Source organism: Sturnira hondurensis, unplaced genomic scaffold (genome assembly GCF_014824575.4).
Source record: "Sturnira hondurensis isolate 20B ecotype Veracruz unplaced genomic scaffold, ASM1482457v3 Scaffold0001344, whole genome shotgun sequence".
In the NCBI taxonomy this organism is placed as follows: domain Eukaryota; kingdom Metazoa; phylum Chordata; class Mammalia; order Chiroptera; family Phyllostomidae; genus Sturnira; species Sturnira hondurensis.
The window spans coordinates 159,394-173,607 of NW_028073975.1; the positions used below are offsets into that span (position 1 = coordinate 159,394).

The following is a 14,214-nucleotide window of genomic DNA, read 5'->3' on the forward strand; positions in this document are numbered from 1 at the left end:
CAGAAGCACTTCACAAACTATCCAGTGCTGAACAAGTAAGTGTAGGGAAGATAATGGTGAAGCTCATGACACCGATAATGAAGATGACAACAATGATGAGAATTGTGTTTTGCACACGAAGTCACTCGATTTTTGACTGATAGATTAGACACGGTTTCCCTGAATGGAGCTACCTCTCACCTTCCTTCTAGAGTTTATCTGGATAACCTTAGATAAGACACTCAGCTCTCTACAGTGATTTCATCAGTAAAATGAGAATAATAAAAACCACCAAGCAGTGTTGCTGTGAGAACTGAAATAAATGAGTCAATAGCTGTTTAAGTGCCAAAAAGAGTGCCTGGCTCTTATCAGGAGCTTCATAAGCACTACTTGACTTTGAATTTATGTAACTTTGGAGGGAACTGTGATGTTCCCTTACTTGAATGGAGTAGTTGATCGAGCACAGACTTGTTTTGCTCATAAGTATCACATGATCTTGGCCTCTCTGGGCTCTACTCACCCATCACGGGCCTCACTCACCCATCTGTAAAATGGGAACTATAATGCTTACCTCAAAAGGCTCTTATGTGCATTAAATGAAATTATCTGTGGAGAGAGTTTATCACAGTGCCCAACACTGTCAAGAGCTTGGTAATTAATAGCTCTCTCACCCTTATGCTTAAAGTGGGTGAGTTGCTTAGAAGAAAGAGCAAATTCTCTTATTATCATAACAGCAGTGGCCTTCTCTTCCTTTGGTACTACACTGTCATGCTACAGGGATGCAGCCCGAGTTCACATTCCTGGAGACATTCCTCGGCACGAACACCGTGGCAAGAACAGTCACAAGATTCGGAGTCCCAGAGTGCTGGGACTCTTGTTGCCCCCACTCCTGCGCCTCTTGCTTCATCTGAAGCCAAAGCTGGAGTGAGAGGCAGAAGACCGGGGTGGGGGAGAAAGGTCACCGAAGGTGTCCGTCCTCAGCTTGCTACCTGGGACCTCTCCAGCTGTCTACTGCTGGTGATCTAGTGTGGGGGACAGTCATTGGGAGGTGGTCTCACCTGCTAGCTGCTGATAGGAGGTGGCCAAGGGGGCTGGCCTGGGGGCATTCTCATCCTCCTGAAACAAAGGTGGGAAGCCCCAGGCATTGACAGACTGAGTATCAGAGGAAAAGTTTGGGACCTGTGCCACTCCCCTTTGGTACCCTGAGGTCACAGGGCTTGTTCACCACAGTTCTCAATAGATCGTGCATATTCTGGCCTCAGTCATTTATGCATGTCCAACCTTCTTGGTCAGTTTGACAAAGCAGATGGTTTTTGATAACCCAGCTCACAAATCGCCTCCACTTTTGTTCTCCTCTTGGACTTTTCGAGGCACAGTTGATGACTCCTCCTCTGGGCCTCCATTGCTATGTACTCAGAATGCCAACCAATCACCTTGAAGGAGATAGTTTTTGAATTACTTTCTCTATCAAAGGGAAGTGCCTTGAGGGTAAGGAAACAGTGGATTCATCTAACACTGTGTTCCTAGCACAGTGCCTGGCCCACAGTAGAACCTTGCCCAAAAGTAGTTTCTCAACATTGCTTGAGCCATAACAGAGGTGGCCAGGGCACTATGGGGTCAGAGTGGGCAGCCGGGGTGGGTGTCTGGTCGTCAATGTCAGTGGTGGTTGGTAGCATGGAGGGATGCCAGGTACCCATATGAAATCTTATATCAAATCTCTTCCTCTTCACTGGCTTTGCTCCAACGGTGGCAGCAGTTGGCTGTGATGCCCAGGAGGAAGTTGGTGGCCACAGATGCGATGGAGACCACAAAGCCCACGAATGCAATGAAGAGGTAATCATCCAGGGTCAGGGTCAGGTGGCAGGCCTTGAAGCTCTCCTCAGTGAGGGAGAAGAGTGGGGCACCCTCAACTTCAGGGGGACTCCGGCATTCAGCCAGCTGAGAATCTGCAACACAGAATCCAGGGAGGGTGAGGTACCTGGGGAAGAGAGAATGGAATGGAGAGCCCCTAGCTAACCCAGGGGAAGTTTAGTTTCTTCTGTGCCATCATTTTTACTTACCTTCCTTAGTCCCCTCAATAGTCCTCGAGACAATTGTTTTTGTACCTATTTTTATGGTCGTGAAGAACACTGCTAGGAGAATTCAATAACTTGCTTAAAGCCCAATAGCCACTACTAATGGTGGGAATGGGGCTCTCATGGGCTACCATCGTCTCTTACGGCAGTCTTCCAACCAGTCTCTGGGCTTCTGCTCTTAAACCATGTCAACACAGTGGGCTGAGTGATCCATTCAAACATGAAGTCTTGTCCTGTCACTCTCTGTTTATCTTCCCACAAAATAAAAGCCGAGGTCCTCACCAGGGGATGCAAGGACGTCTTCCCAACTCTTTCATTCTGCCCCTTGTTCTGTCCCATCCCCTCACACCTCCTCGTCATCGTTCCATTATGTCCTGAGCATGGTCTCCTTTTGGGGTAGGGAGGTGGTGCCTTTGCATTTGTCCCTTTCTGAGGATGTTTCTCTTCTGGATCTCTGCACAGCTTGGTCCCTCACTTCCTTTGGGATTTTGCTCAAATAGCACCTTATTAGTGGGCCTTCCCTTATGATTCTGTATATAATAGTATCTGCCACTTCACCTTTCTCTAGCCATTTCCTACCTTAGCTACTCTGCTTAATTTTTCTCCACAGTATTTACCACTGTCTGACAGTCTGTTAATTATCTATCTTCTCCACCTTGAATATAAGTATTTCCCACAGTATTCTTAGCATCAGAACCATGTCCGGTCAATGTAAATTCTCAATGAATCTTTGTTAAATGAATATGTGAATAAACAGCTCTGTCCAACTCTAAAGCATTGGGTCTTTCTACTACCCCCATGTGGCTTTTCTAGATACACAAAGTGTAGGGTTAAGAGTACAAGTTCTAAAGCTACTGGCCTGGGTTCAAATCCCCTCTCTACGTCTCCCTAGTTGCGTGACTGAAAGTAAGTCATTTCACCTCTTTGTGTCTTGGCTTTTTCATCTGTAAAATGAAGATAATAATAAAATCTACCTCATAGGGTTGTGGTGAAAAGCCAGTGAGTTAACGTATATAAATGACATGTTCTTGGAATATAGTAAGTGCTGCGCAAGTATATGTTTTTATTATTATCCTACTTTGGCCTCTCTGGACAGGTCAGAGAGGGCTGTGTTCTGCACACAGACTTCTGCAGGAGGGACCTTCTCCTTCAGTGGGTTACTGTCCTCTCCATTATTGATGGTCACATGCACAAATGCTTGATGACTGCTGATGACTCCGTTGTACTCTGGGAGTAAGAGTGCAGGCAGGCAGCAGTCCTGCCAGTCCTTCATTCAGAAGAATCAAGCTCTCACCTTCGGCAAGTCTTTTTTCCCCATTTCTGGCTTTCAGGAAGAAAGGGGACGTATAAGAAGGGTAATCTAACCTGATTTTCTCGGTGAGTCAGTGTGAAGTTTTCTAAGTTAATATGGTACAAAATGCTTTCTCCTCATTCTGTAGTTTTTGAGGGCAAAGAATAAAATGATGGATTGGATTGACCCTTTTGAGAAATGAATGAGCATCATTCTCCTTAGAAATGGGGAGCCAGGTTCAGAAAAAGATTGCAACTTGTCTCCAACCTTAGGCTGACAGGTCCCTGTAGGTTGTATGCAAAGTACGCTAGATGCTGCCCAGGACAAGACTGTATCTGGAGTTGACCATCAAGGGGCTCGTCTCTTGGAACTGAAAGATGCTGAACTCCCGAGTCTGCTGTGGGCGTGACTGGGGTGCTGGTGAGATAATACAAAACTGGAGAGTATGGAGACACTGAGGGCAATTGGTGTGGACCAACCAGAGGAGGCTTTGAGGGCATGTGGCAGGACCCCACCAGAGGGCAAAGTGGGAGCCTGGGGGCTGACAAAACTCTCTGGTAAGTCAAGGGACCAGTCCTGAAATTAATTTATATCCCAAGGGCACCCTTCTCTTTCTCTGTGTTGGGATTTGTCTAAAAATTGTGGATAGTAATGGGAATCCCATAAAACAGGGAGAAGAGGCAGAAAAAGACAAAGGGAAGCAGATTGCCTAATCCTACCTACACCGACAAGTTCTTCACCCCCAGGAGGAACTATCTGGGAGTGTGGTGTGACACAGAGCGTGTTCTGTGGGGAAACGAGGAACCACAGTTTCTAGACGAGGCATACTTGACTTCCCACTGTTGGTTTGTGGACAGGCACTTTCCCTCTCTGGAGCTCGGGTCCTTCATCTGTACTGACATGAAGCAGATCTCCTTCCCACTTGCTGAGAGTTTGAGCTTCTTCTGAAGTGCAGTAGGGACCTCAGAGACTCCAGAAAAGGAGGAGCCCCGGTGTGGTGGGAGCTTAGTGCCCCAGAGTGCCCCTTCTGTCCCTCACGCACAGGAGAGAAGGGAGAAGATGCATCCTGCCAAGGCTCAGCAGGTGGGGAGATGGCTCCAGGCAGCCTCCCCCTTATGCCCGCTACCATTGCCCCATCTCAGAACCCAGTTATTTTGGTCCCAGAAAACACCCTCCCACACCTCTGTGGAAACACGGGATTCGTGACCCACAGCCCTCCCCCAGGCTATTTTGTTCCTGGGCTCCCCACTCAGTCCTCATCTCCCTCCTACGTCTTCATCATCACTTCTGGGCTCAGGCTCTGGGAAAGCCCCTGGGATAGTGCCCTCAGCTATTCCCATCGTCCTACTGCTCAGTGCCAGAGCTCAGTGCAGCTACGCAGGAGAGCTAGAGACTCAGCTGTGCCACAGCTGAACAGGACTGAGCACGACCAGCAGCTGACGCCAGTGCCCATCAGCCCTGTGTGATTCTGTCTCATTCAGTCTCCAATCTACCCCCTGTTGGGATTGGCTGGTTAAACGGTCACATCTGTTTCTTCTCTCAACTCTTCATCCTGTGCTCAAACCTTACAGAATGCTGCAGAGGCCCTTTGGCGAGTCCAGGACGCGGGCCCTGACTCTCCCTGTCAGCCTAGAACCTGGTCTTCAGGATACAGACAGAGTCCAGCCAGAGTGCAAGGGTCCGAGTCCTGACTCCAACACGTAGCAGTGCTGTGACTTCAGGCAAGTTGCTGAACCTCTCTGTACCTCAGTTTCCCTCTGTGTAGAGTGGGGAGGGCCCATTAGGGTTCATGTGAGAATGAGATGAGCTGAAACATGTAATATGCTTAGACTAGAGCATGATAGATAGTAAGCATGAAAAGAAATGGCATTCGCCATTTCTATATCTGCAAGAGTTTTGCCAGCACTCAAAACACTTAAGAAGCAGTCTGGTAGAGTAAGACAGGGCTTAGAAGTCATATACACTTGGATTTTAGCCATGGCTCTGCCAGTTTTCAAATAAGTGATTCTGGGCTATTTTTTTCATGGTTCTAAATCTCAGTGTCTTCACCTGCAAAATGGGGATAATAGAAATGGGCGACCAATGAGATCATGCATGCCAAGTTCTGAGGTCATGAGAAGGCTCAATAAACACTGTCTATACTTAGCTCTTCTTCCTTGTTTACTGTCTGCCTGCCTCATTAGGTCATAAGTGCCACAGAGGCAAGGGTGGCACCTGTTTTGGTAATGAATTGGTCCCCTGCACCTGGCATTGCAACACGAGGCCTAACAAGTACTTGTGGAGTGAAAGAGCTGAGTACAGAGAGGGGAGCACAGATCAGGGCACACAGTAGGTGTTCAAGACCTCTAAGCCCCCTTCTCTCCTTTGGAGCCTTTGCTTTCACTGAGGTCAGCACGCGATACCCTCCCCTGCCAGGCCCGCCGGTTCGCTTACCTGATGTGCAGCGCTGGATCCGGTTCCGAAGCCACTTCAGCAGAGGCTCCATGGTGCAGCCGCATACCCAGGGGTTGCCGCCGATCTGCAGGGTCACCAGCCCCGGCAGGCCCTCAAGGGCCTCAAGGCTAAGGAAGGCCAGGCCCCCGTAGCTGAGGTCCAGGTCTCGGAGCTGCATAAGCCCCTGGAAGGCCTGCGGGTGCACCCGGCGCAGCCAGGGGTTGTGGCTCAGGTCGATGTGCACCAGGCCGTGGGCTTCCTGGAACATGTCCGCTGGCACGTGGCTCAGGTTGTTGTAGCTCAGATCCAGGTGTGCCAAGCGCTTGGCATGGAGGAAGAGGCCCGGGGGCAGCCCAATCAAGGAGTTGTTGCGCAAATCCAGCACCCGGAGCTCCACGTAGCACGTGAGATAGCCGGGGGGCACGGCGGTGATGCGGTTGTGGGCCAGGCTGAGGTTGCGCATGTCCATGGGCAGGTCTGGGGGCACGGAGAACAGCCGTTGGCTGCTGCAATCCACCACCTGGTTATGGCATGTGCAAAGGACAGGGCAGCTGGTGCTGGCATCCGAGTGCATTACCCCAGCTGCCAAGAGGAGGGAGACCAGCAGCAAGGCTGGATGCGGGGGCCCGGGCCAGGGCAGCTGGGACCAGGTGACACCCATCTTAGGCAGCTGGCAAGGGCAGTGCTGAAGGGAGCCCATCAGGACTGGGGCTGTGTCCATGGAATCAGGAGTGAGTGGCACAGGAAGGCCGCTACACTAGGGTCTTGAGCCCTGGAGGGTGGGGCTTCTGAGCACGTGGTGTCATGGCTCAAGTCTTTCCTGGGAGAGCCTCTTAGTGCCAGAGGGCTCCCTAGGTGAGAGCCACAGGAAGTCCCCTTGGGACCCTGGGGGCAATCAACCCACTTGAGGTACCCCAGGGTCGGCAAAGATGATCAAAACTTGGGAAGAGAGGGAGGCGAGGATGGGGTCGGACCAGCTGACAGCAGGTCCTGGAAGGGTCCCTGCAGATATTTTGTGCCCCTCGAACCCATGACCATGGGGGGCTTCCTCTCTATACTCTGCCTGAGAGGTGGGGGATATGAAAGGTATCTTTTAAAGGTCCTGGCCCATCTAAAAACCCTAAACCCTGCCCCAAGTCTGGGATTAACAATTAGGAGGCCAGAGCTGCACCTGGGTCTCCGGCATTTAAGGTCTCAGAGGGGATTCTTTTGGTGGCCCAGTGGGCTCGAGTCCAAGGGGGTTGTGGGGTGGGTGTTTTGGGCAGGGTGCCCGGGGTCAAATGGATCTCCATGGGCCTCCTGAAAGCCTAGTCTTCAGCGTAATGTCTATTGAAATCTCCAGAGAGGGGAGGACCCCAAGTGACACCCATTGTCTGGACTGCTGAGCCTGGAAAGAGTCATGTGTCCTGGAGGTGCAGGACGGGGGGTAGCCAGGAGCTTTGGTGACTTCCCAAGGCAGCGCTTTTCTTAGTGGGCTTTGTTTTCAGCAGGCAGAGGCAGAATTCTTTCTGTCAACAAGGAAAGCCCTCAGGCAGAGAAATACAGTGCCCCTCTCCTTCCCACGGTCCCCTCTTCTAGGTTCTTCATTCTCTCCCCTCTGTCACCACGTGCAAAGTTCTCTGTGTCTCGGACATGGCGATGGTGGGCTCAGGACCCAACCTCACATGGCTGTCACCTACTAACCTTGCTGCCCCCAACTTCAGCCATCCTCCAAAGTGTCTGTCCTGGGCTGGATGGAGCTTCTCATTCTCCTCACAGCCCCACCCCTCACAGCACCAAACACCCCACCCTCGAACAACTCTCAAAGAAAAAAGTGCATGCACACTCAGGCAGATTGCAAACCTATTTCAGACCCTCTTAGTGCTCCCTGCCCCCCCCTCTCCCCTCCCTCTTTCATACACACATTGTTCTTCTCCTGTGACTCCAACACATTCACCCTGCCCCGAGCTCCCAGCTCCCTAGTTTTCTCTCCAGCTTCAGTCTGTACACGCACTCCGGTGGAGCCTCCTCCCGGTCTGTCCCACCATCTTTCACCCCCAGTGCACACCCCTAATCCAGCATCCTTTCCCACAAGCACTCCACTCTCCCCTCAGTCCCCCAGCTTGAGCCCACACCCACACTTGGTCAGGCAGAGAGACAGAGCAGGATGACAGGCGCAATGGCTCACCCTGCCACCCACCATGCAGCCTCCCTGGCCCCTGGATTCTCCGATGCCCACCTGCTGTCCTCACTTGTCCTCCCCGCATCCCGCATCCCCTCGTCTGGCACTGCTTTCTTCCCACTGATTCCAGCCTCCATCCCACCCACTGGGAAATCCCCCCAGCTCCCCTCGACCCAGACTCATTTTTCTGAACCCCCAAGTCTCCGCCTGTACTCCCACAGGCCCTCAGGAGCCCACTTACTCCGTTCCAAGGGCACAGCCATCAATCTTCGGCAGACACGGGGCTCCCTCCCTCATGCTGGAATCCCCGCTTGCTGCTTCAGAACAGATCGCCTCCTCAGCTCGTCCCCTCCCCCAGCATCTCCTCCTCCATGGCTCCTGGATCCCCAGGCAGCATCCTCGGTGGTTTCCCGTCCTGTGGTCCCTTTGCTGGTCCCCGAGCTGTCCCGGAGCTCATCCCCTTCTTTTGTCCCTCTCTTTTACTTGAAAGGGGAATCCGAGGGAGGATGTTGAGGAGAAAGTTTACAGAATCTAAATGCTCCTTCCAGAAACTCAGCTTGGTGCTGAGGCTGCTGGGGTTTGTGGCTCTCCCTCCCTCCCCTTTTCCTCCCTCTCTCCCCCTCCTCTCCTCCTTTCTCACTCCCTTTTTTTTTCTTCGAGGGCCAGGTACTGACGTTTCACTGTCTCTTAGCAACTGCCTCCACATCTCTGAGCAACAGGAGCGCTGGCTATGGACCCCACCAAGATGAGAGAGAAGGAAGCAGTCGTAGAATTCGCAGCCACCCGCAGATCCTAGGGCAAGGGGAATAAGGGGAGATGGGGGTTGACAGAGCAGGACGAGGGCAGGGGAAGAGGAGCAGGCAGGGAGAGAGGGCAAAGAGGCCCCAGTGGAATCTGAGTCGGAGGGGGGGCGTCAGACCCAAAAGGGCAAGTAAAGAGGGCTTGGAATGGAGAATGGGACTTAGTGGGGGGTGGGGGAAAGGTGGAGAAAATTGGGGGGAGGCCATGAAAACATGAATAAAGATGGAAAGAAAAACGGGAAGTGGATGTGACAAGTTTGCTCACTCGATGTGACATATCTATTCCGTCCATAAGTAACATCTGTTTTCCTGAGTCTGAATGTATTTTAGTCATCAGGTACCAGGGGACTGGATTTGCTCAGGGCTTTCCAAGTACAATGATGGGAGTGGGAGACCTTTTCTGTGTTGCATAATTGTCACTAAGTCCTGAGCCCCACAAGCTCTGGGGGCTTTGGGGCTGCAAAGCACCAACTGCCAGGTCCCAGTCCCTGGAGCCACAGAGACACTCAGCACTGTCCCTGGGGCAGCGGAAGCTGTCGGAAAACCTGTGGTCAAGTTCTCTCTCTCCCAACCCAGGGGCTGTGTCTGCTATCCTGTTCCCAGCTCCCCAAGCTTCCTGCTCCCTCATACCCCAGACTGACTTCAGATGAGGGTGAAATCTTGGCAGCGCCTCTTTTCTTGGTGACACGTTGAACAAGTTTGTAACTGCCCTGCATTTTGACTACCAACTTGACCAGTTGGTTTGGTCAAAGAGCTAGTCCATGTCTTTAAAAAAATAATTGTTTATGGAGCATTGACTGTATGCCCAGCGCTTGGCTAGATGGTAGGCATATAGCCCCCAGGCAGACGGGCACAGACTTTGCCCCGTGTATTCACTCAGTTAATCTGGGGCCTCTTCTACTGAAGTAATACCCTACCTAAGTCTTTGGGTGAGACTAAAATGAAGTGATAGGAAATGAGGGTTTAGTTGCACAGATTCTGGGCACTTAAAAAATTCTCAGAATCATTGTCTTTTTTTTTTTTTTCCTGTACAGCATGGGAGGTCTGCTTCCTTTCCCACTGTTCTCTCTTGAATCTTTCGTGTTCCACAGTGTCTAGCACAGAGTAACAGAGGAGCCACTGCATTAATATTTATACTTTGCATCAGCCGAGGTGATATGATTCACACTCCTCATCTTAAAATTAAAAAAAATTGGTTCCAGAGAGAGAGGGAGGGAGGCAAAAAAGGAGGGAGAGAAACATCAATGTAAGATTGGGAATCAATCCAGGGACCTTTTGGTTTGCAGGATGAGGCCCAAGCGACTGAGCCACACCATCCAGGCCCGTACCCCAGGTCATAAAGAAGGGAACAGCTGTGCAACTCACTTATGAGCTTAGAAATAAAATCTTAATTTCAATGCAGAAAATACAACAATACATTAAAGCAAGTAATCTAGTATAAACAAGGACTGTTGGCTTCTGGAAAGCAAAGCTAGCATGATACCTTATTAATATTAACTGAGAAATGGTCGAAAACATAATTATCTCAATAGAGGCTAAAGAAGGTAATTAGCATATTTCAATATTTAATGTTGACTAAAGAAACATTAAAATAAATAAAAGGAATAGAGATTTTCTTCCATTATGCAATATAAAGTTTATATTTACAATTAGAAACAATAATATGACTGAAGAAAAAATATCTGTGGCAGTTTCCTAAAAAAATAGGGTTTAGGCAAGCATGCCTCATCACCATTTGAACTGCAGTGTTCTGACTTGTATATTTGGGGTAATAATAATGGTATCTAATTCATGAGATTGTTTTAAGTTATGTGAGTTATTAATAAAGCACTTAGAATAGTATACAGTGAGCACTACAGATGTGTTTGTTAAATGAATGAATGAAGTAAAGATAAAATGGCAAAGTATAGCATTGCTGAGATAGTTATGTAGCAAGGAAAACAATTGCACAGAAGTGGGAACTAAAGAAAGAAAAACGTCACATTTGCAGATGACTTGAATGTATCTTGTGCAAGATAAGTCTCAAAAATTCCAGAGGACCCCCTTATTCGGGAACGTTATTATTGCATAAAATGTGTTCTGTGAAAGTGAGGTTAAGTGAAAGCAGAAATCTTTTAAGTATTTTTTTATCCATAATTATTCTATAAGTTAACTACTAAACCATTTTTTCTCAAACTGGTGTCCGATGGTACCCAGTGTGCCATGAGAAAAATGTTTATTCTCAAATGAGTTTGAGAAATATTGAGTTAAGCAAAGTGAAACAAACATTTATTGCAAGATTCCTCAGAGGCTTTAATGTGCAAATGTCCATGGTGCCTTTCGGAGGGAAGGGTGGAATCCTGCACTGCCCTTATGCTGTGTGGCTGGCCACTCCCCTTAGCAATATGACTTCCTCCTACACAGTAGCCTTGTAGCTGGAGTGATTAAATTCTGAGCCCCAGAAAAATGATAAATTACAGCATATCATGGCCTTTTGGAGTCTCTTGCAAGTTATTGAAGCCGTGACCATTCAATCATAAATGTCAAGAATTTACTCTACTGGGAAAACGCACAGAAATTAATCTAAGAGTTAGAGATTACAAATGAACTGGAAAATCATTTTTATTATTATGATTTCTTGGTGTACATGGTAAATTCATTGTAATGATGACAAGAAACCTTTAAATACATAAGAATTAATTTAATCTACCACATAAGAAATTTGATCAGGGAAAGTGTGAAACCTTAGTAAGATGAAGATACAGGAAGAAATAGAAAGCTAATCTCTCTAGTTGCTGGGAACGTTTGAAAAATAAAAGATGCCTCTGCTTTCTACATTATGATAATTTGATGAAGTACTTAACAGAATCCAGACAACTTAGTGAAAGCCATCACGAAGAAAATGGGCAGGGTGCACAGATGATGTTAATAAAGATGATGTTGATGAAAATGCTTAAAAGTAACGGTAGTGGATGTCCCTAAGTAAAACATTAAAAATATATATCATGAACTGAAAATCAGTCAATGGCATTACTCAGTATTTGTGTTTTGAAACATGATCATGGGAACCACTTTGAGAGAGAGATTCTCACCAGCAGAAAGAGGAATGAAGAATGAGAAACAGAACCATAATGTTGCAAGTAATCTTAGTGTAAGAAATGTCATTGAGACCTTAGAACTATACTTCATTTTTATACATTGAAAAAATTCCAAATGGTCCAAAGAACTAAAGAGAGAAAGAAACAAACAAAAAATAACAAAATAAGAACTGGGGAGAGGACACAATAGCACATTTACCCCAGCTGTGGAGAGAAAGTACCTTTCTGCTTGTTGAGGAAATGGAAAAGGTCATTAGCACTCAGATGGCTTTTTGTCAGATACACAACACTGAAAGACAACAGATATCTTTGAGCAAAAATGATTTTAAAAAGCCAGGAAGAAAGGAAAGAAATTCAATGGAAAAATTGATTTTAGATGTAAATGATTTGAAATAATCCATGCAAAATATGTTAAGAAATGCTATAATTCTTACAAATTGATACAATACATATCATTACTGAGCACCTACTATGGGTATCCCAGACCCTGCCCTAGGAACTAGAATACAGCTAAGTTTTGTATCCAATGTATGCCATAATAATTTACTGCTTCTACAGGCTATTTATTGCTTACATTTTGTGGTGGTGTTTTACTCCTTAGATGCTTTTCTAAGTCTTGCCTCTCTCAGGTGACATAACTAGCTTCATTCTATAAAATATGGATTTTAATGAACCAAGAGGCAACCATAAGGAAAACATTATTTCTCCTGAGTGCTCTGAATATGAATTGAGAGGACAATAAGATGTATGTAATAAGCTTCTAAACACCATGCTGCAATAACGACTAATAAAAGTATCCAGTTATTTCCAACTGATTTGATAAGGTACACTGTTCTGGCCATTACTCTTAGAAAATGCTCTACTTAGAAATTTCCTTGGACTCTTCCTTGATATCCTACCTCTCCCTCTTCTCTAGCTCTGTAGAGTAACATTAAAAAAATCATTAATACAAACTCATTAACTTTGAAGAAGATCATCCCCTCCCCCTGTCTGGTTCCCTACATACTCCTTGCTTTGTGGGTGCCTGCTGGGGCTGAGTCCTTCTAAGATCTCTTCCAATTGTGATTTTGATGCTGTCCAGATGCGCTTCATGGGCCCTGGACTCCGTAGCCAAACCACAGAGCAATGCTTATTACCAGCATCTGCCTCTGAATCATCCCTCTGACACATTCGTTCAGGGCAGCCGCCTTCTCCCAGGCATTCTTAGAATTCTGGGAAGAGGATGGTGGGAGGCAGCCCAGATCCTGCCCTGGGATTTCCTGGAAAAGGAGAGCAGCAGTGTCTAAGGAGGAAGAGGGGAGAGGCAGGGACTGGGAAGAGCTATGGGCTTTCTTCCTAGACCCCATAAGACCTACGTATAGGATGATATGCAGTAATTCTCCCCGAGTGAGGTTTTGCCTGGAAATACTCTGAACCGACCACCTTTGCGACCTGTGCCCTCTTGCTCTGTCTCACCTGTCCATACGAATAAAGGTGCACCATCTATCCCTTGTTTCAAGTACAGAAAAACGGCCACATCTGGAGGGGTTTATTCCTGCCTATGCCAGCAAGGCCACCATTGCTGCTTTCTTGTTTTCCTCACCATTTCCACCCTCTCCCAGGGTTTGTCATTTTCTGGCTCTCTGCCCCTTGGGATGGCAATGTGCACAGCTAGCATTTACTGAGCACCTACTTTGTATGCAGGCACTGTATTAGGTGCCTTACATGGGTTGTCTCATTGAGTTCTTATGGCAGCCCCATAGCGGGGGGATGTTTGTTTTCCCTTTTTTAGAGATCACAATTAGGTGATTTGCAGAGGTAACTCAGTAGGTGGAAGAATTCACGAGCGTTAATCATTGAACACTTACTTTATGTTCAATGCTTTATATATGCAATCTTTTAAAAACCTTGAAGTCATCTGAGATGTAAGTACAATAGTCCCGTATTTTTGAAATTAAGGAGCAGAGAAATTGAGTGACTTGCTCAAGGTCCCACCACTTGTAAGTGGCAGAGGAAGAAGGTCAGCTTGGTCATTCTCCTTCCAAAGCGCAAGCTGACACTGTCTTTGTGAACCTCAGCCTTCCCCCTCTGTTAAATGGGGATAACAGTCCCCACACAGGGTCAAGACAGAACATTCCTATGGAATCTGTGAGTGGAGCAGAGGCTCCTCATTTTCGTGAGTGGCTGTGGGGGGATGCGCCTTCCCAGGCCCACCTTCCCTCGCCTGGGTCTACTCCAGGCCTCGTCGCACAGAGACTGGGAAAGCTTGGAGAGCCACAGTGTTTCTGAGGTCTGTCACGGGAATGACCTTATCCAATTGTGTTGGGTTTCCTTAAATATTCCAGTGGAGCTGGCATTAGGGAAACATACACTGAACACAGCAGTCATTGAGAATTCTGGCTTGGTTAAGGGGAAGCGA

General features: G+C 47.7%; 1 protein-coding gene across 1 annotated transcript; it reads right to left on the minus strand.

Annotated features, from left to right (window-relative positions):
- Positions 1–180: 180 nt before the first annotated feature.
- On the minus strand, positions 181–8,501 carry LRRC55 (leucine rich repeat containing 55). Its single transcript, XM_037027803.1, has 3 exons — positions 8,181–8,501; positions 5,779–7,286; positions 181–1,925 (listed from the first exon to the last, which is right to left on the minus strand). Exons 2-3 carry the CDS (start codon positions 6,497–6,499, stop codon positions 1,690–1,692), a joined length of 957 nt encoding a protein of 318 aa, XP_036883698.1. The 5' UTR covers positions 6,500–7,286; positions 8,181–8,501; the 3' UTR covers positions 181–1,689.
- Between the last annotated feature and the right edge of the window lie 5,713 nt (positions 8,502–14,214).

Bases quoted from the DNA above. Each gene is read 5' to 3' on its own strand.
- LRRC55 (XM_037027803.1), bottom strand. From the start codon at position 6,499: ATGGACACAGCCCCAGTCCTGATGGGCTCCCTTCAGCACTGCCCTTGC. The intron at 1,926-5,778 runs GTAAGCGAACCG...TCTGTGTTGCAG, and splicing joins GATCCAGCGCTGCACATCAG to ATTCTCAGCTGGCTGAATGC.